At 56.6% G+C, this 25427-nt stretch overlaps 1 protein-coding gene across 1 annotated transcript; it reads left to right on the top strand.

Moving 5' to 3' along the window:
* The first annotated feature begins 9544 nt into the window (after positions 1–9544).
* EFHD2 (EF-hand domain family member D2) lies at positions 9545–24469 on the top strand. The gene is made up of 4 exons (XM_053660615.1): positions 9545–9931; positions 20895–21042; positions 21932–22066; positions 22789–24469. The coding sequence occupies exons 1-4, from the start codon at positions 9621–9623 to the stop codon at positions 22918–22920; spliced, it is 726 nt and encodes a 241-aa protein (XP_053516590.1). The 5' UTR covers positions 9545–9620; the 3' UTR covers positions 22921–24469.
* The last annotated feature ends 958 nt before the right edge of the window (positions 24470–25427 follow it).

Genomic DNA, 25427 nt, shown 5'->3' with positions numbered 1-25427 from the left:
CCTAAGGGGTTCTTTTAAAAAATATTTAATACTGTATACAGACGTGGGCATAGGAAGAGTGCAGGTTTGAGATGCAGACTCCTGGGTCTCGTAGATACATTTGTGTGGTTCCACATTTGAGTCATGCCATACCCATTGTCACCACCAAGGAGCTCCAAGAAACCCACAGTTAAGAAAAGCCAAGACTGATCCTCGGGGCCACAGGACAGAATGGTAACCTCAGGGATGGTGGGGCTATGGAACAGTGCATTTCTGCCTGAGATTATTATAACACACTTAGACCGCCAGTCAGGTTTATCACTTCCATAATAGTGGTTAGCACTTATGTGGCACTCTGCAGTCTCCAAAACACTCCTCATCTGACCCTCACCCAAGCCCTGGAGGGTAGAGAGTGTTATGTTCTCCATTTAACAGATGAGGAAGCGGAGCCCAGAGAGGGTAAGTGGCCTGTCTAAAATCAAACAGCTAGCAAATTCGAGAGTTGGGTCTGGAACCCAGGTTTCTACCTGCATTTCACACTGCCCATTCTGCTACACCACGATGGCCCGGGAGCGCAAGTCCCAGGCCGTCAGGACAGACCGAGTACCCAGTCGCCAACGAGCACACGCTGCCCAGGCAGACACCCCCCTTTCCATGGTGTGTGGAGAGGCCCTCATCTCCCACGTCCTGTCCTCGCTCCAGCCAGCTGTGCTCTCACTGCTTCTCCCGTATGGCCAGACCGCCAAGCAAAATGGGAAGAAGATCCAGAATATCATTTTCTTTTTCAAAAGCCACAATAAGAATATTTTCATATTTCAAAGACACACTCTTTATACTGATTAAAACTAGAAGGAAATAGATTTTCTTCATGTGACATTCCACTGAAGGGGACATCCTACACAGGGGTGAGGATCTGAAGTCAGTGAGGAAGGTGAGCATTACCTGATCTTAAAAATACTCTTAAGATTCTGGGTGTTTGTTTTTTTTTACCATAGTATTATTTTTTCTGTACCACATCCCAAAAGTCCAAAAGAGCAAGTTTTTCTGCAGCATCAGAGGTCACTTGGTTAGGCAGTGAGGACTTCAAGCAGCTGGTTCATGTGTGGGGGCCAAATCTTATGGAGGGAAAAATGCTGTTTGTTGATTGAATATGTATATTTGAATTTGCGTAAGTTAAATGTAATGTCTGTATGACTCCACTATGTTTTAGGTCTTTCAAAGAATGTGTTAACTTTTATCATATGAATATTGCGACCCATGATGGCAATTTCATTTCTGCATTTCTTCAGTTAGGTAGCTTTGGGGGGTGTCTCCACGGCTACCCACTCGTTTCCCTGAGAATGCATTTCCTCCCACATCACATTAGCCCTACTTCATGCTTCTCTCTTAGCCACAGCTGGTTGGCCAAGTGATAGACATCCTACCCAAGCCAGACCAATCAGGTTGCTCTTCTAACTGAAGCTGGGCCAATCAGCACCTGTGTTTTTAGTGTTTGGAAGTAGGCTCTGGGATGCCACGCCAGTCATTAGTGGTGCTGGAGCTGAGAGTGTGATACAGTTTCAAGCCTGGGTGGCCACTTCCCACCTTATGTTTGGAGAAACAAAGCCAGTCTTCAGAGAGGGAAGGCTGGGGTAGACATGCAACAAGGAGAGACAAGAAACCAAAACTCCCAGAGAGACAGTGCAGCAGATACTACCCACCAGCCCCTTAGTCATTGCCTCCCTCTATTATATAAGCTGACCACGTTGATTTTTCCAGCCTCCCTTGCAGCTAGAGCTGGTTATGTTGTTCAGTTCTGACCAATAATATGTAAGTGAAGGCCCCTGAGGAGAGCTTCTCTTCTGCAATAAAAGGCAAGTCGTTGCTAAAGAAGCTTTTTGCCCTTTGTCCCATTACCTTGTCTCTTCTCTGTCTCCTGGAGCTCAGAGTTGGAGCTGGAGCAGCCATTTGGGGATCACCAGGCCTCACGCCAGAGGCCGAAGCCCACCTCCAAGGACAACGGAATGGAAAGACGAGGAGGGCCTGGGCAGCACCCCTGTGCCCGGCACCATACCCGAACTGCCTACCTCTGTACTTCTTGTTGTGGAAGACAAATAAATTTCTTCCTGTTTAAGTCACTATAGTCCGGTGTACCTGTTTGTGCCGTGGGACGAACTACTCAAAACCTCGTGACTGAAAATGACCCTATTATCTCTCATGATTCCGTGGGCCGCGATGGGCACTTGTACAGGACTGGGCTGGCTTGGCGGGGCCGGACTGTCAGGGTGGCCTGCTTTCCATGCCTTGTCACTGGTAGGTCAGTGGTTCTCAATCAGGGGCGATTTTGCCCCCCAGGTGACATCTGGCAATTTCTGGACACTGCGTTTGTTGTCACATTTGGGAGAGGGGTGCAGGGAGGGTACTACTATCATCTGTGAGTAGAGGCCAGGGATGCTGCTGAACACCCCACGGTGCACTATGCTCCCCATGACAAAGACGTATGTGATCCAAAATGTCAGCAGTAGCAAGAGTGAGAAACCCCGGTCTGGAGGGGCATCAGCCGGGACAGTCTGTCCCTGCTTGGCGTGGCCTCTCATCACCCAGCAGACTAGACCAGGCTCTTTTGTGCAGGGCCGGGGCCGGGACTGTGCACAGGTTCCTCGTCACAGCAGGAGAGATCAAGCCCCCAAAAGCACAGACACTTCTGGTTTGCCTTGGGTTTGTTACTATCCCATCAGACAGAGCAAGTCACATGGCCGGAGTCAGTGTGGGAGGGGCTCCAAAGTTTTACAATCTACCCACGCCCCTTTGCAACTGAATGCAGTCCAGCTGACACCTGATCACTTTCTGGCTCCTAGTGTTTTTCCTTGGGAAAGCCTGTCCCAATGTCTGCCCTTGGGTTCCACCAGGACCCTTTGTATCACTCAAGATTATTTAGTTGCAAACCAGAGAAACCTCCTGTGGCTAACTTCAGCAGAAAGGCAGTTTAGTGAGGGAAAATGAGGGAACTCAGGGAATCAGAGGGCAGGCAAAGCCAGAGTCAGGACAGTCGGGAACTGGCTCTTCTCCCCCGCAGGTACCTTCTTTGTGCTTCAGCTGGTTTGAATTTTTGTTATCTGCAAGCAAAGTGACCTTTACTAAGACACTGCCACACAGCCCCCTCTGAGAAGCTACCAGAAACCTTTCCCTTGGGGCTCTATCAAGGTACAAACAAGCACCTGCAGTCCCCACCCCCCTCCTAATCTTCTGATCCCCCCAGAAGCTAAGAGGACTTCCTTCCACCCTCCCTACCGTCAGCCTGTTTGGATTCTTGGATTCGTGACTTTGCAGATAAGGTGCTCTTCTCCAGTGATTTGGCAGGGCTGCCGCAGCCTGCTGTTGTGGAAATCGGAGTCGTGAGTGTGCAGAAAAAACAGCTTCCGGATCTGCATCCCAAGCTGTGCTCCTGGGAGGCAGAGTGGCTCCCAAGTTTCTAAGGTCTTGGGAACGAAAGAAAGCCACGCACTAACTAACGACGAGAGGAAACCAGACCTGCCAAGCTAACATGTTCCTCCCTTCCGCACCAAGGCCTCCCGAAGCCGGAGTCAGGTCGCCCGGTGAGGGTGGACTATTTCAGCTTATCAACTTGGCCTCATTTCCATCAAGATGTGCCGCTTGCATCCGTCTGCTCAGTGTCCCAAGTTATTTTGGGCCAATTCGTGACCTTATGTGCCTGCTTTTGTTTTTAAACATTTTTCTTCGCCTACCTGTTCCCCCGGGAGTCCTTCACGATGCCTCTGTCCTGCAGCAGGAAGCCTTAGAAACTCTGGCTTTGACCTTCCTCTCCACGTTAGCACACTGCTTTCATTTCTAGAACCCTGAGTTATTGGAGGCAGGACATTTTACCTTCTGGCTAACTGTGGTCTGCTCGTCATAGGAACCAGAGGTGCTCTTTGACTGATAAATCACTTTTACACTCCAACAATCAGCCTCCGTTCATTTAGGCAACAAATACGAGAAACCTACTCTGCACAAGGTACTCGTGGGTACTGGGCAAGACCTCATGGCCTTGACCTTTGCTCCCCTTGCTTTTCCTGTTCTGGTCTGCAGCTCTCCCAAAAGCAGTTGGATCATTCATTCACGCTGTGTTGCATGGGAGCGCCTGCCTTTGGTGTTCACATCCTCTCTGGGCTTCCGGGGGGTGGGGGGTGGGGTGAGGGGGGGTCACTGCTGGGTATCCTGTAGAGGGCGCTGCATGCAGCAGTGTCCCCTTTCTGGAAGTTTCTTTGTGCCTTTCAACAGTTGAAATTTAATAGCTGATAACAGTAAACTTTTTATAGGGCTCCTGGCAAGCTGTCAGGCATCACAGCAGAGGCCAGACCTCCGCTCACGTGGTCCTCACTCACTATGTGCATGACTCCTGCTGGACTCATTGTGGAAACAATGAGTAGGAAGTAATGTGCCCAAGGCCAAGAGCGTCAGAACCTGGACTTTGTCCCCTTAACTGCTCCCCCATATCGCTTTCTTCAGTGAGGTCTGGGAACCAGCTGCCAGGCAGTAAAAGCCCTTTTCCTGTCAAGGGCCATTTCGCTTTGTGGACCAGAGAGTCTCCGTCACCACCACTCAACTCTGCCATCGTACACGATACCAAGTGAGCGTGGCTGTGTTCCAATAAAACTTTATAAAAAGGGGCAGTGGGCCAGTTGTGTTGACCCTGTGTGAAACTCTCACCCAGACCAGATTATTCATGTCCGCGTGGCGGTTGCCTGCGCGAGACTGACTACCAGGGCAGCGGATTCTCGGCGCCTCTGCTACGGAGAGCATTTTGAGCTTTTACTATGGACCACGTGCTCTGCTAAACACTGTACATAGATTTTTTTTTTTTTTCACTGATCCCTCTCAAAGGCTCCAGGAGGAGATAATCATTGCCATTTCATAGACAATGCAACTGAGGTCAGAAAAGTCAAGTCACCTGTCCGAGGTCACCCCACTGGGACTTTGAAAGTCCTACCCATGACGCCGCACTGCCTTTCACTGGCAGAGCTGGACTTTTGGGAGTGTGGCCAGCGGGTCTGGACCCAGCGTGAAAGAACCAAGCCTTCGTGACGCACGCACCCTGCCTCTGGGCCACCCGGTTTACTAGCACCTCCGCGAGTCACCTGCCTGGCCAAGGTGAGTCAGGTGTCCCTGGCCAAGGCACGGTGCTCTCTTGCCCTTTCATCCTGCCTATCTCTGCACAGTGTTAATTTTACAGTTTCCCTCCCAGCTTCCCAAATTCCCGGGCGCCCCTGCAGTGGCCACAAGTAGGGGTTATCTGTACCTCCCATTTATTCCTCCCACCGTGTCTGCTAATCAGAAAGATTTCAATGACCTCTGGGCCACATTGATGCCCAAGGACCAGCAGGTCACCCAGCCTCCCTATCTAATGCCGCTGACGCTGTCCTCAGAGGAGTAGGGGACGGACACTTGAGAGGTTTGTTTTTGAAGAGCTCCTGTTATCTTTTGTGTTGAGTCATGTGGGTGCATAGAGGTGTCACTTTAGCAGCTTCTCTTTCTTGGCAGTGACCTTGAGACCTAAAAGCGGGCCGCCGGATGCTCTGAAGGGACACCGAGAAAGCACCCAGTCTATCCCCAAAAGATGAGGACAGAGCAAGATGGCCCACTCTGGGGCCAGCCCTTAGAGCAGGCCACCTTGCATTCATTCAACAAGTATTTCTTCCAGGCCAGGCCCCAGGCTGGGCACTGAGGGGCGGAAGTTGAACCAGAGGGACAGGTAGCTCCCCTCCCCCAGGAAGTCCAGTCGGGGAGTAGGGCGCTGTATTAATAGCTTCATGGAGGGTGGTAATACATGTGGAGTCCCAGCCATAGGACTGTTTAGCAGGAAGACTTGTAGCCTCTCCCAGTCCATGGGACTGCAACAGACCTCTCTTCAAACTGGCAAGCCCTGCTCCTCCAGCCCCGGACCAGAAGGATTCCAGGACCAGGGCTGGTGCCCAACCCACTTAGTAAATATGACTTGGCTGCCTGGATGTGGACACACACCGCTCTCCGTGTGGCATATAAATGGTCATCAGCTGCCCATTGTATCGCCCCCTCTGGAAGGGGTCCCCAGGGCAGGCACCTCAGAAGCAGCCCTGCTGCTGGGTTTGCTGGGTTTTAAGCTACAAGGTACACACACACACACACACACACACACACACACTCTGAGAGTTTAAAATAGGCTAGACCTCAGGCCGGGTAGACTTGGACAATGAACTGGCCAGGGTTTAACAGAAGCAGAAAACACGCTCAGGGTTTGTTGTTGTTGTTTGTTTTTTCCAGGCTGCCCAGCTGAGCGTATGCAACTAATTTGAAAGGTGATCCGGCTTTCAGGGAGATTCATCGCATCTGAGATAACCACAAAAAGAGGGCTCTACAGGTAGACGGCTGGGTTTCTAATGACCCGCAAACAGGTCATGCAGCTGTCCCCATCATGCCCTTTACCTCCTGCCCTGTCCGTGTCCCAGAAGCACCTGCCCGACATGGTGCACCCTCCCCACAGCTTCCAGACTCAGCAGGACGGAGGGACCCTCTGAGACCAGCCAGGCTGTGCCCCCCGTTCCCTGCTATCACCCCTCCAATCGCTCCAAAGGAGTACTTGGGCTGTCCCTAAGTCTTGATCTCTGTGTACCTTCTCAATCCATCAAGGCTTTCCTGGTGACCAGAGTGTTTGCGATGCCAAATAGTAAGGTTGTGTTTATAAAGTGCTAAGTGTGTACCGCACTTTGAGCCAACTTTATCTCTAGGCCTCCCTCACCCCTTCTTGCTTTCCCAGCATCTCAGGGTGGTAGGACCCCCACAGGCCCTTTCAGGCTCTGCCACGCCCCTCTGTGGTCACCCCATCCGCCCCATCCATCACCCCAGAGCTCTTTCCATCCTCTTCATCTCTCCTCCCTGTTTCTCAAAGTGCTGTTGTTTTTCTTAGTAAGACTTTCCCCCTCCCCAAAAGACAGTTACACAAGCAGATGTGGGAGGAAGGGGAGAAAGAGAAGTCAATGATGACTGAGTCAGCCTCACTCCCTCCACGCTGGGATACAGTCAGAGTCGGCTCTCGCTTGCCCCGCCTCTGAAACTCCTTTGCCGGGGGTGTGATTTTTCCCTGAGGATCATTCTTTCCACATGACCAAATGCTGTCATGCGTCAACAGTCCAGATAGTTTCTTTCTGCCCAAACGCAAGCTTGGGTGGGACACAGAGCCAGGGTCATTCAAAAGCGATTTCTCTAAGGAACAGCCAAGCGATAGTTCGTGGGAGTCTCACGATCTCATCAGTGCTCAGCACTCATCCCTGCTTTTCCTTTCTTCACCACTTCTTTGATTTCTAAAGAAGTGCTTTTCCTGAAGTCCAAAAGCTTTGGAAGGAAAACATCTACATAAAACGCGGTGCCCAGCACTCATCTCTGGCTTTCGAGCAGAGCAGCGGTCATTATAGACAGAGCCCAGCTCAGCAAAGGCCAGCACAGAGCACTGGGCAGCTCGAGCTCTTGTCCTGCATTTTGAGAGCCTTAGAAGTCTAACACCCAGAGAAGTTGACAAAATCCACCCGAGGTTTTAAAAGGGCTCACCCTTCCTGGCAGCAGTCCCTGAGCTCCGCCTGCATATCATAGCATGTCCTGGGCTCCCCTTTTCACTGGATGGAATAGGTGATGATCAGAAATTCCCCCACCTGGGCTTCATGGGGCCGGGCCCTGCCTCCCGAGGGAGGTATCCATACAAGCTGAGTGGGCGTTTAATACACACAGCCCGTGTGAATAATTCAAACTAAGCAGGTATCCTCATATAATCTCTTCCCTGTTAAAAGCGCGCTCCCCCGCCAAGCAGATGCAAAGCATTTCAGAATAAAGGCACCCTGTTTCATGCAGATCCATTATAAATCATACATTAAAGCAAGGTGAGGTTCAGATTTTTTTTTTTAAGTAATTATGTGCTTTGTGAGGAAGGCTAAGAATTTGGCAGACCTGAACATCTGCAGACAGGATTTTTAAAGTTTCAATCTACACCCTGTCCCTAGTCTTTTGCATCCAATAAAAAGCAAACTATTGTACTTCTGTTAGGTCCTTCAAGGATGTGTATGGGGCGTACAGAAACCTGTCTTTTGCAAGTAACTGGGCAAAATTGCCCAAGACCGACAGAGACTTAATTCCAAGCTTTAAAAAAACAGTATCAAGTTATCCTACCTAAACATCTTTATTGAGCTCAGAAACAATCTCAAAAATAAGTTAATCAAAGCTCCGTGTTTTCTGAACGCTGAAGTTTTTTCCCCTTCAATTTCACTCTTTCCTAAATACCTTTTAAATTAATTCAACAATATTATTAAACTATGGCAAATCGACATATAGCAATTGAGGCCTGTTCATGCAAATCACTGTGTAACCGCTGCTGGCTTTGCCTTCTTAAGTGCTTCTCCGCCTCCAGAGGATGGGTTTTTTTTCAGCCCTGTATCCATCTTTTCTCTGCACCTGGACCACTGGGACGGGCCTTTGCACAGGGGTCCTCGACATCATCCTAACATTTTAGAGAATAAACACGAAGCACAGCCCTGCTTCTACATTTGTGCTTCTCAGACTTCAGTGAGCAGAACTTCCCTGGGTGCTGCTAAAACGCAGCGTCCCGGGTCCTGCCCCTGGAATCAGTTTTGTCTGTCTGGATTGGAGCCTGGGACTCTGAGTTATTAACCCCCACCCCACCCCCACCTCCCAACCACGGTGGGTTTCTTATGCTGGAGGTCTACAGCTTTGTTTGCAGTTGGAAGTTGACCATAAAGAGAAACCCCATCCTATGAGCCTTTGGACAGGAGGACATGTCTCCTCTGGGCCCCTCACCGAAGTAGCAGCATCAAGATCGTGCAGTCGGTTTCCCTAAAGCAGAGAGAGTCACAGGCGACAGCGTGGCCCAGCAGCTATTCTGCCAAGTCATCTGTGTGATGCGCTGGACCAGGAGGAGAGAGGACCAGCCCCTTCGCCCTTTCGCTTTCCCCGTCTCCCAACACCTTTCAGGGCCGGGGCCCAGCCTCATCTACTCGCAGTCTCTGGTCCGCCCTTTTCCGAAAGACGCAGCAGCTTTCGCTGGGGTTAAATCTAAAGGGGGTTCAGCTCATCGGGGGCCACCTTCTCCACACCCATACAACCCTCAATGACAACGCCAGTGTGTAACAACCAGACGTTTCCATGACAACCGACGGCACAGCGGACTCAAGAGTACGACTTCACTGCGTGGAATTTCCAGAAAAGGGATTGGGGGCGGCGACCCCAAGCCCCCGACCCACACCCAAACTGCAGGGAAGGAGCCCCTCTTCCTTCCCGCCAGTCCGACCTCTCCCGCTCAGCTGGCGCATTGAGAATGGAGAGACGGGGGGTGGATTTTCACGGAGAACTCCAGTCTTACGGAGCGGCGGGTGGCGGGCTCGGCGTCACCAGCACACTGCGCCACCAGCACACTGGAGCCCCAGCGAATGACACCAAGCCCGCGCGCGGGGAGCGGGGCCAGGAGCGGGGGCGGGGAGCGGGCGGGCCCCGAGGGGCGTAAGTCCCACCTTCGGGGGCGGCGCCTGGCGCGGGGAGTGTCAGGAACAGGAAGAGCGCGGCCAGAGGCGGTGCGGGCGCGCGGCGACAGGGGCCGGGCCGAGACGAGCGCCGCGCGGGCCACCATGGCCACGGACGAGCTGGCCAGCAAGCTGAGCCGGCGGCTGCAGATGGAAGGCGAGGGCGGCGGCGAGGCCCCGGACCAGCCCGGCCTGAACGGGGCGGCGGCGGCGGCGGCGTCCGGGGCGCAGGACGAGGCGGCCGACGCGCTGGGCAGCGCGGACGACGAGCTGAGCGCCAAGCTGCTGCGGCGCGCCGACCTCAACCAGGGCATCGGCGAGCCCCAGTCGCCCAGCCGCCGCGTCTTCAACCCCTACACCGAGTTCAAGGAGTTCTCCAGGAAGCAAATCAAGGACATGGAGAAGATGTTCAAGCAGTGAGTGCCTGCCCGACCCGGCCCCCCGCCCACCCGCAGCGGGCCTCGGGCCCCGAACCCCGAACCCCCGGCCCCGAGCCGCCCCGGGACCCCTGCCACCAGCCTAGCTCCCCCGAAACCCGAAACACCAGGGGTGGGGATCCTACGGCCCCTTTCAGATCATCGTGAGCTGGGGAGCCCTCCGCCCCACTAGGCATGTGGGCATGGGGATCCCCGGCCCCTGTCACCCTTTCGCTAGGTGACGCCGCCCCCAGTGCACCATACTCACGCGCACAGCGCGAGGGACCCCGCGGCTCCCTAGGTAATCACGAGTCCCGGCGAGTCCCCACTACCACCACATACATGGGTCTGAACACTCCGGGTCGCTGGCCTAGGACCCTGCCCTGCTGGTGACGCTGTCCCCCTGCCCGCCGCCACCACCACCACCACCACCGAGACTGAGGATCTCGTGGCCTCCCTTCCTACCCCCAACCCAACACGCGCTGGTCACAACCACCCCCCAGCGCCTCGGCACAGGTGACCATCTCCTGCACCCCGTGCCGCACACATTCCTTTCCGTGGGGTCTCTTCACTTCCTCTGTCTCAGCTCCTCCTCCCCCTCCTTCCGTGCAGGTATTTCGCATCTGGTAGCAAATTAGGTTCCAAGACCCTTCAGCCCCTCCCACCTCTACCCCACCCCTCTGTTAGCCAGGACCCCAACCTTGATCCCCAGGTGGCCTCCCTAAGGAAGGACCCCTCAGTCCTGGCCCCCCACTTGCAGGTGTGTGCGGCCTCCCCCCAGGCCCCCACCCGGGGAAGTATCCCTTAAGGGCTTAATGACCTCCCACACACTGCCCCTCCCTCCTCCTGTGCTCACCCCCCACCCAGGAGCTTTGCAGCAGCTGCCCCTCTACTTCCTCTCTTCACCCCTTCCCTGTGCCCCTCCTTGCTACTGTGGGCCCCCTTCCTTCCCCACACAGGGTCCCAGACGCCCTGCACTTTCCTGACTTCCAGCAGCTCTCACCCCCACACTTCAGTCTAATTCCGCACCCTGTATTCTCAGCAGGTTGGACAAGCCACCTCCCCAGTGGGTGGGCTTCAGCCCTTCCCCCGAGAAACGCCCTTAATATCTCTGTTGAGGGACTAGAAAGAGCTTCAGGTCCCCCTGTGGTCCATCCCTGGGTCGGCCCAGTTGGGATTGAGATGATCAGCCACACTCCCCTCCAGCCATGTTTGGGGGAGTGGTGGAGGGGAGGTGGGGGTACACAGCACCCCTCCCTTTGATACCCTTTCCACTCCTGTGGCCCGGTGCCCTGCCCTTGGCTTCTGGAGGGGACACAGCCCACAGGAGTACTTGTCTGGAGTGTATCTGGGAGGAGGCAGAACTATCCTGAAGCCAAGAGTCGCAGGTGAAGGAGTCAGGAGGTCTCTGTGCCCTGAGGGGAGGGGTGGGTGGGCCCACCTAGTCCCAGGAGGGAGGTGGAGCGGGCTGAGGGAAGTGTGTCTGCCCCAAAGGCAGCTGACTGTCCAGCCGGCAGCAGGAGGCCCAGGAAGGTGGTGTTTTGCAACCCCAGAGCTTGAGAAAGGCTCTTCCCACGTCTCTCACTTGCTGCAGCTGCTGCTTCTGCCTTTGGCCCCAGCGAGCAGGGGAGGAGTTTCTGGTTCCCAGACCTGGATGGCTGAGCGCCCATACTTTTCCAGGGGCCAACCTGGGGAAAACCAGTCCTTGGCTCCCCTCTGGGCCTCCGTGGGCAAGTGCCAGGGCCAGGAGGCTGCCTCTGTGACCCCAGGATCTTCCTGGGAGTTCTTCTACAGTTTCTTCCCAGCCAGAGGTTGGCACAGTCAGGAGAGCAGGCTTCCCAAGGAGGAAACTTCCAGGATTTCCAGGAGATGACAGTTTCCAAAATTCTGCTAGGAATTGATTGAAAGTTCCTTGAGCCGAGGGCAGGTGTAGCTTCCTTGCCTAGAACTTCCTGGTAGAGCCACCCTGGGCAGGCAACAATATTTATCACAGCCAAGATCTCTGTATCAGTGGTGGCAAGTCACTAAGGAGCTCGGGATTCCTCCCAGCAAGCCACATGACCAGGCCGTCATCGCTCCTGAGGCACAGCTGGGGAGTTGAGGCACAGAAGTAACTTGTCAGGATCTGAACCCACGACCGTGACTCCAAAACCCATGTTTTTCATTTCTGGGTTTTCCCAGCACAGCCACCTGCTTCCACGTGGGAAACACAGGCCTCCGACAGCCCCTTCTGTGTTCAAGGGTGATGCCCCGGGGACCTACCCACCGTCAGCCCGCTCCTTTCCCCTAGACTCCTCCTCGTAGGCTTCCACAGCATCCTTACCCCCTGCGAAGAAAAGAGCCCCCAGAGCAGGGACTTGGGAGGCCACAGCTAGACTGCAAGGGGCTTCTGACGGGGGACTGGTCTCCAAGCTGCCTTTGCAGAACGAGCTCACCTTTCACAGAGGCCATTTGTGGTGTTTGTTTGACGAGGTACTTTGGTGAAATTTGGGGGACCTGAACGAACCCTAACCCAAGTCTCCTCTTGGCACAACTCCTACTCATTGCTGAGGCGTTGGGAGGGGCAAGGGGGCAGAAAGGGGCCAGGGAGCTGGACTTCTTTCTAGGGAAGGAAGTGCTGTCCGTGGGGGGTGGGGGGCTGGCTTGAATGGAAAGCTGCAGGTTTTGTATTCAAGGGAACAAGGCTTCACTGTGCCAGCCGAGCCCAGCCCCACGAGGCCGCCTGTGAACAGCCAACAGCCAGGCTCTCGGGGAGGACAAAACCCCAGTTCTGCTTCTGCTTCTGCTTCTGCTGCCCAAGTGGGGCTGCGAGCCCTGACCCAGGCAGGGCCTGAGGGCTGCAGCCCGGGCTCTGCTGGGACTCCCACCTCCAGCTCCTGGAGTAGGGGGTGGGCAGTGGGTCCTCCTGGGGCAGAACCCTCTGCCAGAGCCCAGCTTAGGGGAAGGGAGGTCAGAAGGAGCGGGGAGCCGGCCTTCCCTTGCAGGCCAGGAGCCTGGGCATCAGCCCTGACTCTGCCCCTGAATTAGCAGGTCTGCCTGCCCTCCCTGGACCTCATCTTCCCATTTGTAGGAGGAGCAGGCTCTGTCTGATGATCCCCAAAGGTCATTCGGCAGCGACCTTATTTCGGAGGGGTCCTGAACCCTGCCAGACGACAGAACTGCCTTCCAGGTCTTGCAGTCCCTCTGTTCCATGTTCCTCAGCAGGTCCTGCATGAGGCGGCAGGTGGGGGAGAGAAAGGGGACGGAGGGAAGGTGGGCTGTCTGCCACCATCACTGGCCTCATGCTACAGCCGTGCAGGTTCCACGAGGGACAGACCTTCTCCCCATTTTACAGAAGAGGAAACCGAGACCCAGAGGGGTGCAGTGATTTGGTTAGGGTAACGGAGGTTTTCAGCGACTGAACCAGAGCATCCTTGTCTGGCCAGCAGGGATAGTGGTCCCCACGTCTGGGGGTGAAGCTCAGAGCAGGTGATGCACGGTGCCTGCACGTCAGTGGAGCCTGGGCGGTCAGTCTTCCCTCCCTGCGGGGCCTCGGCCACCGCCTCTGGTCCACCCTCACCCTGCCTCTCTGCCCATCCCGCGGGGCTGTCTCTGCAACCCTCCAGGCAAGAGGGGACTGGGTGTGGCCCCAGAGAGCTTGGGGGGGACTGGCTGGCAGTAGCCTGCAAGGGACTCTGCAGGGCCCTGTAAGCCCACACTTGCCGGAGACATAGGCAGCCGTGTTATCCTGAACCTGCTGCGGAATCTGAGGACGATGTCCTAGTTCCCCGCCTGCCCAGCCTCGTCCCCAGCCACCTCATCTCCTGACCCCTTGCGTCAGAGAGGCAGGCTTCCCTCTCCTTTTCGGGACACCTCTTCCTTTCCCACCCTGCCCTCCTCCTCATCACCTGCTCACACCCTGGCTGCTCAAGTGCCGCCCAGTCCCGCTCCTTCCTGGAAGGCAGTGTGGTACAGTGGTTAAGAGCGGGACCTCTGGACTCTGTGGCCCTGGGTTTGGATCCCAGCTCTGGGTCCTGGGGCAGGACACTGCAACCTTTCCAAGCCTCGGCTCCTGGCCCTAGAACAGGGAGAACAATAGCGCCCGCCTCACGGGGGTGTCACGCAGCACTTAACCCAGTGCCTGGCACAGAGTCAGTACCTAGTAAGTTCCTGTCACCGTCACCCCCAGCTCTAGCGGTGGTTGTCACCAAGGTAGCGCCACAGAAGCCACTGCCTGCTTCCACTTCGCCCTCACAGAGCTGCTGGGCTGGCAGCAACCCTCTTGCTTTGGGCCAGAGTGACAGGGACCCAGCCTGAGAGCTTTCTCCTGCTGAACAGACGCTCCAATCGACAGCTGCACATGCTTTGATAAATAACAAAAATGGGGAAAGGAGGCGATTATCACTTAATTACGTGCAAGGCATGGGAGGCAGGAAGGAGGGGAGAGCAGCCCGCAGCTCTGGAGAGGCACTAAAGCGGGACTTCTCGGGTGCCCGGTGCCACCACCCGGCGGTTGACTGCTCGGGTGCTCGGCTGCCCCCCTGGGGTGCAGAACCTACCAGGTGCTGGGTGTTAAATGCGAAAAGGTCTGCGCTTTGTAGAGTCCACCCTCAGAGCTGGTCTGCAGGTCCGCTCCTTAGTTCATTCACCCAGCAGCTGGCTCATTAAATCCCTGCTGCGGGCAAGGCCCAGAACTAAGGGGAGGGTAAAGTTCCTGCCCTTGAAGCCTGAAGCCCCCGAGAGGGGCCTTGGGGGACGGGACGGGCCCCCAGGGCTAGAGATGGAAGGCACCGTTTCTACCTGGAGGACGGCCCTGCTGCTGGAGGCCCAGGTCCAGGTGCTCCCGAAGGAGCCTCTGCATCATTTCACAAATCGAATTTAACCCTCTCGCCCACCCGGCGAGGTGAGTCCTGTCACCCTGTTTGCCAGATAAGAAAACTGAAGCTGAAGGAGGAGGCAGGATTAGAACCAGGTCTGTCTCCAGGGAGCTCCAGGGGCCTCTCAGAGCCTGGGGGTAGGGGGACCCGGTGGGGGGTGCCGAGGTTGGGACCTCCCACCCCCAGCAGGCAGGAGTTTGGCTGTCAGGGGAGGGAGGGTTTCCAGCCCCCACTCTGCTCTTCCTTTTTCCCTCTGATTCTGAGTCACCTTTCTCCTCCCCGCACCCCCCAGGGGGCTTCTGGTTCCCCTTTGGTTTGCCCTCTTCCCGGCCTTCTCTCCTCCTGCCCTCTGGGCTCAAGGCCTGGCTTCAGCTGTCAGCGTCCAGGCCTTGCTGCCTGGGGGAGGCCAAAGCCCTTTCTGTGAGGGAGCCCAACCCAGCTGAGGAGGGAGTCACTGCCACCTCAGCAGGGACAGTCCCACACCCCCCAGCAGCCGAGTTCCCTTTGACTGCCGAGCAGGGCTGACTTCTGCTTTTCAAGGACTGAAGAGGAGTGAGGGTTCCGTGCCAGGAAGGTGCAGCCAGCCGGGAGCCAGGCCCCAGATTCCCGGCCAGTGCGGGACCCAGCTGCAACCCTTCCCAGCACTAGGCCTTCATCGGATTCAAAGGGCCACTCCATTCCAGGCACTTTTATCTGTTTAATCATCTGTTAGCATCCTGTAAGATGGGGAGTTTTGTGTGACTTGTCCCAAGCCACACAGCTCCTCAGGAGCTGAGATGGGATTTGAAATGGGGTCTGTCTGTCTGCAAGTCCTTTGCTCCCATGGGACCCCCATAGAGCGGCACCGGGAGCTGGTAGAAATGTGGATGAGAATGTGCATGTTCACGGGAACCATCGGGTGCACACACTGTTAAGGGCAGGCGGGGAAGGAGGCAGTGCAGGGTGAGCCGGTGGGAAACCCACCGCGGATGCTAACGAAGCGTGGAGGCAGTTGTCCCTCCCGGGCCAGCGTGAAGTGGTTGAGCCGAAGTTTAGAATGTCCCCAAGCCCTGGCAGCCCCCAGCCTCTGGCCATCAGCCTGGGGTCTCCTATTTGATCTCAGGAGCAGCACAGGCGTGTACAAGTGCACGCCCTTGGCTGACGCAGGGCGACAGGTCTCGGTTCAGACTCTGCAGATAGGACAAGAGGAAGTGGTGAGCAGCTGGGCTTCCCCGCATGAGTCAGGCAGCCGAGCAGGAAGGCCAGGGCGGTGGGGGCGGGGCAGTGCCGGGCAGTCGTCACCCAGCGTGTGGGCGTCCACCTGCGTGGGGGAGGCAGGCAGAGCCATGCTGGCTGTAATAGCTAGCAATTCAGATTCCTGTCTTCCAGAACATTCCTGCCCTGCCTTCCCATGTTGCAGGGCAAAGAATAGAGGCCCAGGAGGTACTTGGGTCCCCTCAGACAGGATGGGGAAGGACCAGGGTCTGTGAATGCTGAGACCAAAGCCATGTGGTCCTGGGAGGTCCATAAGTTCCACCGTGTACAGCTGTCTGTCCTCCCGGGGACGCCCATGGACAGAGGAGCATCAGCAGAAGAGCCAGGATGGAGGTCCCCTGTGCAGCGGTTCCAGAATGTGGTAACGCCTCATTCTGCACTGAGACTGCATGGCGTAGCTGGGGGTCGTGTGTGAGGGTCCACCTCCTCCTGGGGAGTTCCAAAGCCAAAATGGGCCACCTGAGGGGAGCAGTGAGCTCCCCATCCTCAGTGGTATTTAAGATGCCGAGCAGGAAGATTGTATTTGGAGTCTGACCCTCTCACGTGCAAATGAATAAGGTGGCCTCTAGCAGTCCCCCTCCCCAACCTGAGGTTCTCTGTGCAGGGTCTGTAGGCATCAGAGCTCAGAGTATAGTAGTTAACTGTGTGTTTACATCCCACCTGGAATCGAATCCCGGCTGTGTCCCTGTCAACTGTGGCCTTGGCCAAGTCACTTCCTCCCTCAGCCTCCTCATCTGTGTCTCGGGGACAGTTTATACCTGCTTCAGAATTCTGTGAGGAGCTGGCGTGAAGCTCCCGCACAGGTCCTGGCGCCTAGTAAGTGCTCAGCAAAGAGCAGGCACTGATAATATTCTATGAAATGGGGGCAGTGCTGACCCCTGTAGGAACCAGCCACTGCCCACCCCTGGAGACTCCCAGGTTATCAGAGCCATTGGGAGGAGCAGCGGGGGGGGGGGGGGGGGGGGGGGGCGCTGCTTTTCCCAAAGAGCAAAGCCTGCCTGGGTGGTGGCTGGTTGCTCCACTTTCAAAGACTGGATGGGAGGGGATTTTGTCGCCAGCATCCGGGGCGGCAGCTGCCGAGCCCTCCCTATTGAGAGCTATTCAGGGGGAGGCGGGTAGGAATGTGGGCACCGTGCCAGGTGCTGGAGAAAAGTGCTGAGCTCCCAGCCCCGAGCTTTGTTGCCAGTGCTGCCGGACAGAACTGAATTGGTCCTCCCAGGCAGGCCCTGAGCCAGGCTCTCAGCCCTGCGAGCTTGAGAACTCAGGACCCTCCATGGGGCCAGGAAGAAGAGGCAGGGAGGAAAGACGTTGGAATCTCGAGGTCGGCCAACTCTATGACCCTGGGCTGAGGTCATAGAGTGTCCCCACATATTACGAAGCTGATAGACCGGACCATCCAGGTAGCTCTTGTGTGCCAACTCTCTCACAGGATCCCCTGGCCACCTGCAGCCTCGGTTCCAGCCCAGGGAGAGGACTGAGGGGTGAGGGTCTCCCGGCCTGGGATGTGCCCATTTCCCAGCATCGCTCTCTCCTGTGTGGTTAGTCATCCACCTGCTCGTGACACGGTGATAGTCTCTCTCATGGTCACCTCCCTGCCTGTCAGGAAGGACAGGAGAGTCATCTGGGACCGAGGCTTCTCTCTCCCTCTGCCCAGCAAGAGAGCAAAAAGCCTTTTCTGCTGCGTTTCCACCACCCCACTCGGCAGGGACTTTGGATCGGGCGGGGGGGCGGGGGGTGGGAGGTAGTGGGGCTTTCAGGGAAGGGCACGGTGCCGGTGCTGGGGCACCTTGGGAACATCCGGTCCACTCCCTGCCTCCCAGACGGGCTGCAGCAGGTGCGTCCGCCCAGCCAGGCCCCCTCAGGACGGGTGCCCAGGGGAGAAGCTGTCGGGGAGAAGCCGTGGTATTCTTCATTGCTTTTGTCACCATCATGTGCAATCGTATCTGACACACAAAATGTTCTCGTAGCCACTGTTAGTGATAATGAGATTAGTAGCTTTTAAGCACCTACTGTGTGTTGGGCATTTGATATCTATAACCTCACTTAATCTTGACCGCTAAAGGTAGATAGCAACAACGATGGTTTGCTTTTATCACAGGTGGTATGTATTCATTTAAGCGCCTGCTGTGGGCCAGGACCTGTGCTAAGGATTTCTTTTCATCCTTTTCTCCATCCTGAGATGGGTCCTTTGGCATCTGTGATATAAGTGGGAAAATGGAGGGAGGTTTGTGGGGACAGGCGGTTTGACCAGGGTCACCCAGCCAGCAGGTGGCAGATCTGAGGTTCAGACTCAGGTCAGTCTCAACAGAGTCGATGTGATCATAGACTTTCAGGGTCACCCTCAGGTTAACCCTGGTACCTGGCTGACCCAGTGATCCAGAGCCCATCCCCATCAGAGCCCCGGGCCCCTGGTGGATTCCCATGCCCTGAGGTTGGGGGGTCTCAAGGGGACAGCCTTCTCCTGTGTCACCTGTAGGAGCCCAACTCCCACCCCAGCACCTGGCATCTCTCTGACTTCCATCACTGCCCCCCCCTCCTTGGCTATTGATCCACCGGCACCATGGCCTGCCCCCGCATTGCCCCCCTGGGGGCTGGAGCCGGCCCAGGATGGAGCTCAGACCCAGTAATCGATCGACCCTTCGTTGAGGCAGGCAGCGGCTCAAGCCGCAGTTTAGGCTGCGGCCCAGCCAGGCTGGGGAGCTGCCAGAGATCAAGAAAAACGGAGCCCAAGTTTTCGTCCAAGTTTGGACATTTTATCTGCACTTCCTCTGAAACTGAACCACCTCTGGCTGCGGGAGGAAACCCAGCCCCTTGAGCAGTAAATAAAGCTTGGCTCAGGGGAGGAGGGGCAGGACGGGGTGGCGGAGAGAGTGGAGTGGGAATCGTAGGGATGGGGGTCCGGATCCCTGCCCTGCTGGTTATGGGGCCAACGTCCTCTCCACGAACCTTGTTCCCTCCTTGGCCACATGCAGACATGCTACTCCTGACCTCCCAGGATTGCTGAGCACAGAGGTCGTAAAGAGAAAATGCCTGGCACACGGTAGGAGCTTAATAAAATTAACTACATCTCCTTATAGTGCTGGCAGCTGCCGCTTTTAGAGCCAGCTCCATGTGCCAGGCACTGTGCTGATTGCTTGGCGTATATAAACACTCGGTCCTGTGAGAGTTGCCCTTGTGCCAGGGGGGAGTCTCATCTCAGCCTTGGCTGGAGGCTCAAACGGCATAGGCTACTGGGACCCAGGCCGCCTGCTCCCACCCAGACATGTCCTCGCTGCCCTTCATTGGAGCCCAAGTTTAGAAAGTGCTAGGAGCTCTGTTTTCCTGGGGGGCGCTGAGGAGGGGAGTCCCCCATGACCGGAGGAACTGATGCTGTCCACAGGGCTGCACCGAGACCTGTCACTGAGGGCCATGCAGCAGCCCCCCGGCCCTCACGGGCTGGCAGATGGGCGCCAAAGGTGAAGGGAGGGGCCCCACAACGCCCCATCCTCATCCATCGGCTTCTAGCCCTGTGATGGCCACTGCCCGCAGGCCCTCCAGCCCTGTGGGGAGGGAGCCTCGGAGCCTGTGTCCCTGCAGGGCTCCGGGAGACCGCATCATCTCCAACCACTGACTCACTTGCCCGGGAACTATTTATACCCCTTGCACAAATGCTCCGTGCCGCGCTCCAGGCAGGCGTCTCTGTTCTGCTGGCAGCCCCAGGCTGTGTGTGGCGGGGTGGTGGTGGGGGGGGTGCTGGGCACCGAGCAAATGTGCAGGTTTACGAGCCTACAGCCCTGGGCCGGGTGGGGTATGGCCCAGCTCCTTCCTTTACTGCTGTGTGACCTTGGGCAGGTCACTGAGTTTCCCTGAGTCTCCATTAAAAAATAAGGGTTTTTGAGGATTAAGTAAAATACACTATGTAAGGTTCCTGGCATAATGTCAGGTATCAAAAAGTGGTAGCTGTTAGATGCCCAAAGTCACGCGAAGCTCCCACATGACTACAGGAGGGAGGGGTAGGGGACTGAGATGTGTGTTTACGGTGAACTCTGCAGAGCATAGGTGTCTGTCACGCTGCTGTCATCCAGCCAAAGAGGCCTTGGGGACTGCCCGAGGCTTCTTGAGGCTTAGAAGGCCCAGCTTTAGAGCCCTGATACTACTCTTGAGCCCACCAGGTGGCCGGCAGGCAGGTGTTTGCTTAACCTGATGGGAGGGCCCGGCCATCTTTCCTAGGCCATTGGTGGTAGAAAACAGGTGACCTGAAATGGGCAAGGCAGAGACACTACAGTCACCCAGGCACTCTTCCAGGCCTTTCCAGCCATCCCCCCTGTCCCCTCCGCTCGCTCACTGCAGGTGCCCTGCACAACTTGTTCCCTCAACACACCCCAACCACCTCCAGGAAAACGGAGAGTGGCCCTCCCTCCTGTGGCCCCCACCCTATGGCCCGTGGTACCTTCTGCCTCCCTCCTGGTTGGGGGCAGGGATGTCCCTGGCAGTGGTCAGTGGGTGCTAACATCAGAGTGCACCCTCCCAATCTGTACCTCCATGGTATTGTGAATTTTTTCTCCCTGCTTGTGCATGTCACATTCAGTACAGGGAGGCTGTGGCTTCCGTTTCCTTTGGAGCAGGCAGGTCCAAAACAGTACTGTTTAACATGTAGGAGGCTAGCAGGCCATGTGGTGAGTTCCCCATCATCAGAGGTAACCAAGCGGTAGCTAGGCCACAGATCAGGACTCTGGCTCTGCCTTTCAGCTGTGATAGGATGATATGTTGGTGGGAGGTGGCCTTTGAATCCTTGTACTCCAGCCTGTGACTGCTCTGACTGGTCAAACATGAGGTGTCAGGGTGTCCTTAGGCCTCCCTCCTTGTGCCCACAGGTATGACGCCGGCCGGGACGGCTTCATCGACCTGATGGAACTAAAGCTCATGATGGAGAAACTCGGAGCCCCTCAGACCCACCTGGGCCTGAAAAACATGATCAAGGAGGTGGATGAGGACTTCGACAGCAAGCTCAGTTTCCGGGAGGTGAGACCAGCCCTCCTTTGTCCTTGGGCGATCAGCCTTGAGCCTGGGGTTATAGGGGTAGGGGGTTAGCTTTAAGTGAGAAGGAGGGACATCCATTTCTTCCTGTAGTGAGCACTTATGGAGTGGCTCCTGCCTACCGGGCCCTGTGTGGGCTCTGGGGCTGCGGTAGGAGGCCCTGTGCTCCAACGGTCCTGGGGTGTAGAGTGGGAGAAGCCAGAGTGAAGTGACATGATGCTGTGATTCAGGAGAAGGGGACAGGCGGAGGGAGTGACACGGACTGTGGATCCAAGAGGAGCTGAGCCCGGGCAGCATGGGGTTGAACGCCAGGGGTGGTCCCTCCGAAAAGTCAGCTCAGACCGGGCCCTGGAGACCTGGCAGGAAGCACAGAGGAGGCAGAAGGTTGCAGGCAGCACAGGGTAATCGTTTGGAGTCAGAACGTGGGTTAAGATCTTTCTGTCGATTTCTGGTGCTGAGATCCAGGGCAGGGTGTTTTCTCATCCCCGAACCTTCCTCATTCTATAGAATGGGCACAGTCATGTACCTTAGGACTCAGTAAATGGAGTTCAGAGCACATTAGTTTGGAGACAAGGATAAGAGGCAAATCAAGGCCACGCCATCAAGACTCCTGGTGGGAGCTAAGTGTGGACCGAGCAGGCTTGCAGCAGCCCGGGCTCCCAGGAGCACAGAAGATGGGTTCCCTAGTCTCCCACTGTGCAGATGGGAAGACTGAGGCCCAAAGAGGGAGAGGAGAACTCAGACCTCTGGCTCCCAGTCCCACGAGCACACCTCCTTTTTCCCCAAGGAGGCCTGGCTGGGCCTGGATGTGGCCAGGGACCCCGGGCCCTTTCCTTCTCGCCCTGACGCCCCCCTGCTTTTCTCCCTGCTGCAGTTCCTGCTGATTTTCCGCAAGGCGGCAGCCGGGGAGCTGCAGGAGGACAGCGGGCTGCACGTGCTGGCCCGGCTCTCCGAGATCGACGTCTCCACCGAGGGCGTCAAGGGGGCCAAGAGCTTCTTCGAAGCCAAGGTGAGAGTGGACAGATGTGCCAAGCCCAAGGTGGGGTGCTCTGACCACACTAACTCAAGGACAGGGGTGGCTGGGGTGCCATAGGTGCCTGGTTTAGTGGGAGGGTCAGCCCCAACCCTCCCTGCCCCCGCCAAGGCCGCAGACGAGAGATGGGGAGCCGACTCCCAGGCTGGGCCAGGCAAGGCCCACGGCGCTCCTGGCTTCTGCCCCCTTTCGTCCGGGCTGTGATCCCTTCCAGCGGCCCCTGGGGTGACTGAGGGCTGTGTGTTCTTGAAGAGGGCCACTAATTCAGAGGACTAGGCCTGAGAGCCTACGCCCACAGGTGGCGGAGCAGGCCCAGGAATACACACACAGTGGTTCCTGGGGCCTCATGGAGACACTGGTCCTGCCAGTCCCTGCTGGTCCTGGGCGTCTAGGGTGGAGGGGATGTTTCAGGGTTCACCAGTGGGACCGGTGTGCAGCTGGGCTCCCCTGCACAGGAAACAGGTCAAGGGTGCAACATGAGAGGCTCCCACGTGCAGGGCTGTGCTATGCAGCAGCCACCGAACACGTGTTATCTCTATGAACCCGTGAGGTCAGAGTTATTGAGCATCTGGCTCTGAATGGGGAAACTGAGGATCTGAGAGGTGGAGCCTGGACCAGATTTAGAACGAGTGAGGGGGGAGGCGTGAGCCTTGCTGGGAGGACCCCTCCAGCCCTGAGCCACCCCCACACCGCCCCAGGTCCAGGCCATCAACGTGTCCAGCCGCTTCGAGGAGGAGATCAAGGCGGAGCAGGAGGAGAGGAAGAAGCAGGCGGAGGAGATGAAGCAGAGGAAAGCCGCCTTCAAGGAGCTGCAGTCCACCTTCAAGTAGCGAGAGGCTGCGGCCCGACCGCCTGGCCCAGGCCCGGAGCCCAGTTGGGCCGGCGAGGGCGGGCGAGGGCAGGCAAACCGAGGCTCGGCCTGAATCCTCGGCTCTGTCTGAAGGGACCACATTGAAAACCTACAAATGTCTGTGATCACAGCCAGTGGAGGGTTCTCACAGAGGTGGCCTGGCCTCTCCCTGCCCCCTGCCACTGTTCTGAGGCTATGACCCCAGTGCCGGCTCCCTGCCTGGCCCAGAGCTCCTTGGCGTCCCTGAGTCTCGCACCCCTGGCTGTCCCCTGCCTGCTCCAGCGCTACTCTCTGCCCATGAGCCTGCCTTCCACACACACCCCTCTCTTCCTCATGCCTCCGCCTGTCACCTCCTGCCCTACCCAGAGGCCACCTGCCCTTAACCAGCAGGCTGCACTGCCCCTGGGGCCATCAGCCCCTTTCTAGGCTGGGGGAGCAACAGATGGCAAGAACTGCGGCTGGCTCCGTAGAGCGGGACCTAGGGATCTGATCAGAGGCACAAGGGTGCTCCACCCCCGCACCTGTTCCTCCAGCCCTGCCTCCTCCCTGCTTGAGTCGAGGGGCCAGGGAAAGGCTTCTATTTTTGTGAAGGGACCTGGGCCCTGGCACCCCACACAAGCCCAGCGCTCTGGGGCCCGGCCAGGCAGGGTGAGGGGACAGCTGTGTCAATCTACCTCACGGGCTCACACTTTCCCAGCCATGCCTTCGGTCATGGTTGGGGAAGGCTCTGGGGGCAGAAACACCTCTCCCTGGTGCCCCGGGGACAACCTGAGGGTCCCAAGGGCCCTGCAGAGAGCAGCATGGGAAGGAGGGTCGGCCCCTTCCTAGGGACGGAAATCGGTGGGGACTCCATTTCCCAGGAGGCACCCAAGAAGTGCTTTAAGAAGCTTGCACAGACCAGGCAGTGGGGAGCAGGGGGCCGGCCGCCTTCCACCCTTTCACGCCATCCTTCCCCAGAGTGACATTCATTGCCTTGTCACCAGCGACAGGACCTCTCCTGTCACACCTGCCCCCCGAGGAAGCATGGGGACCCCAGCCCTCCCTGTGCCGCCGCCCAGTCCTGCGCGGCCCCCATGTGCTTGCTCACGTGTGTGCGTGTCTGTGTGTGTCTGTTGCCGTGTCGTGAAGCTCTGCCCGTCACCCAGTCCCAACAGTGGCTGTTAAGGCCACAGTTATGCAACTTTCAGTGTGTCATGACAGCGTCACTGCTGTTTAAACTCGATAACTCTTTATTTTAGTAAAATGCCCCACGAGTCCACAAGACTCCCGCTAGACCTGCAGAGGTTTTATTTTTCTGGCCTTAGAATCCGCAGAGATTAGGAGGTGCCGACCCCGTGCAGCAGCCTGGCCCCGGATTGCGTTTGCCTTAGCCATGTGTTTATACAGATGAATATAAAGAGTTCTTTTTTTTTTGGCTTACTGCTTTTTTTCCTCTCTTCTCACTCCCCTCCCCCTAAAAGAGCTACTCCTTCATCCAGTGGTACGATTATTTTTTTTAACTAAAACAAGATAAAAATTCTATATTCTTAGGTGTGCGTGGTTCTTGTTGGTTGGCACAGAGCGGGGGAACAGATCGAGGTCCCCTGGGTGCTCGGGCAGCCTTTGCTCAGGTGGCTTCCGTGTCATTGGAGAAGCCAGAGAAAAGGGACTCTCCCCAACCAGAGAGGTTGAGTTTGATGTCCGCCCTCTATCACCAGGCACTAGTCTGAGCCCTTTATATATATTAATCCATTTAATCCTCACAACCAGCTCGGGACAGGGATGCTGTTTCTTTTCCAGATAAGAACAGGGAGACCCAGAGAGTCTCTCGGAGGCTGGCGGGCCAGGGCCACTGGGGTGCAGCAAGCACCCCTCACCGATTCAGAGAGGACGTACAGGGCCATGGGACCACGGGGCACAGCATGGTTGCCAGAAGTGGCACCAGAACCATGTAGTTTCTGGATTAATGTATTCCAGAGCCACACCCAGAAACATACTCTAAGCCTCTGCCATCACACAGTCTGGTGTGGCAGGGTGATGAGGAAAGAGCCAGGACACTCCTTGTGTGGCTTTGGGCAGGTCATTGTCCCACTGGGTCTGTCTTCCCACCTGGTTGATGCGAGGGTGGGCTAGGGCCCCAAGGCCTTCCCAGCCCTGTGCCTTCCAGGTAGAGCACCACCTCTCCCAGGTGCAGCCTTGGGGCCTTGAAGTGTGGGTTTAGGGTGGGAGTTACTGCCCTCAGGTGGATGTGGGTGGTACTACAGAAGCCAGGATGCCCTCTGCCTAGGCTGAGGTCCCTTCCAGCTGTGAGAAGATGACATGTTGGTCTGGCACAGCTGTGTCCTTGAAGTGTATTTCTTAGGGAATGCCACCTGATGCCACCATCATTACCAACGAATGTTAGCTTAAGCATTGCCTTTCAGTGGCCTTCCAAGAACATTGGATCCCTAACCTCCTATAGCGAAAAGTGCATCAGAGCTGAAGGAGAGATGACCTGACTGAGGAAGG

Source organism: Artibeus jamaicensis, unplaced genomic scaffold (assembly GCF_021234435.1).
Source record: "Artibeus jamaicensis isolate MK-2021 breed Jamaican fruit bat unplaced genomic scaffold, CSHL_Jam_final scaffold_847, whole genome shotgun sequence".
Taxonomy (NCBI): domain Eukaryota; kingdom Metazoa; phylum Chordata; class Mammalia; order Chiroptera; family Phyllostomidae; genus Artibeus; species Artibeus jamaicensis.
This window is presented reverse-complemented; position numbering and strand designations above follow the sequence as displayed.

Bases quoted from the DNA above. Each gene is read 5' to 3' on its own strand.
- EFHD2 (XM_053660615.1), top strand. From the start codon at position 9,621: ATGGCCACGGACGAGCTGGCCAGCAAGCTGAGCCGGCGGCTGCAGATG. The intron at 21,043-21,931 runs GTGAGACCAGCC...TCCCTGCTGCAG, and splicing joins GCAAGCTCAGTTTCCGGGAG to TTCCTGCTGATTTTCCGCAA. The intron at 22,067-22,788 runs GTGAGAGTGGAC...ACACCGCCCCAG, and splicing joins AGAGCTTCTTCGAAGCCAAG to GTCCAGGCCATCAACGTGTC.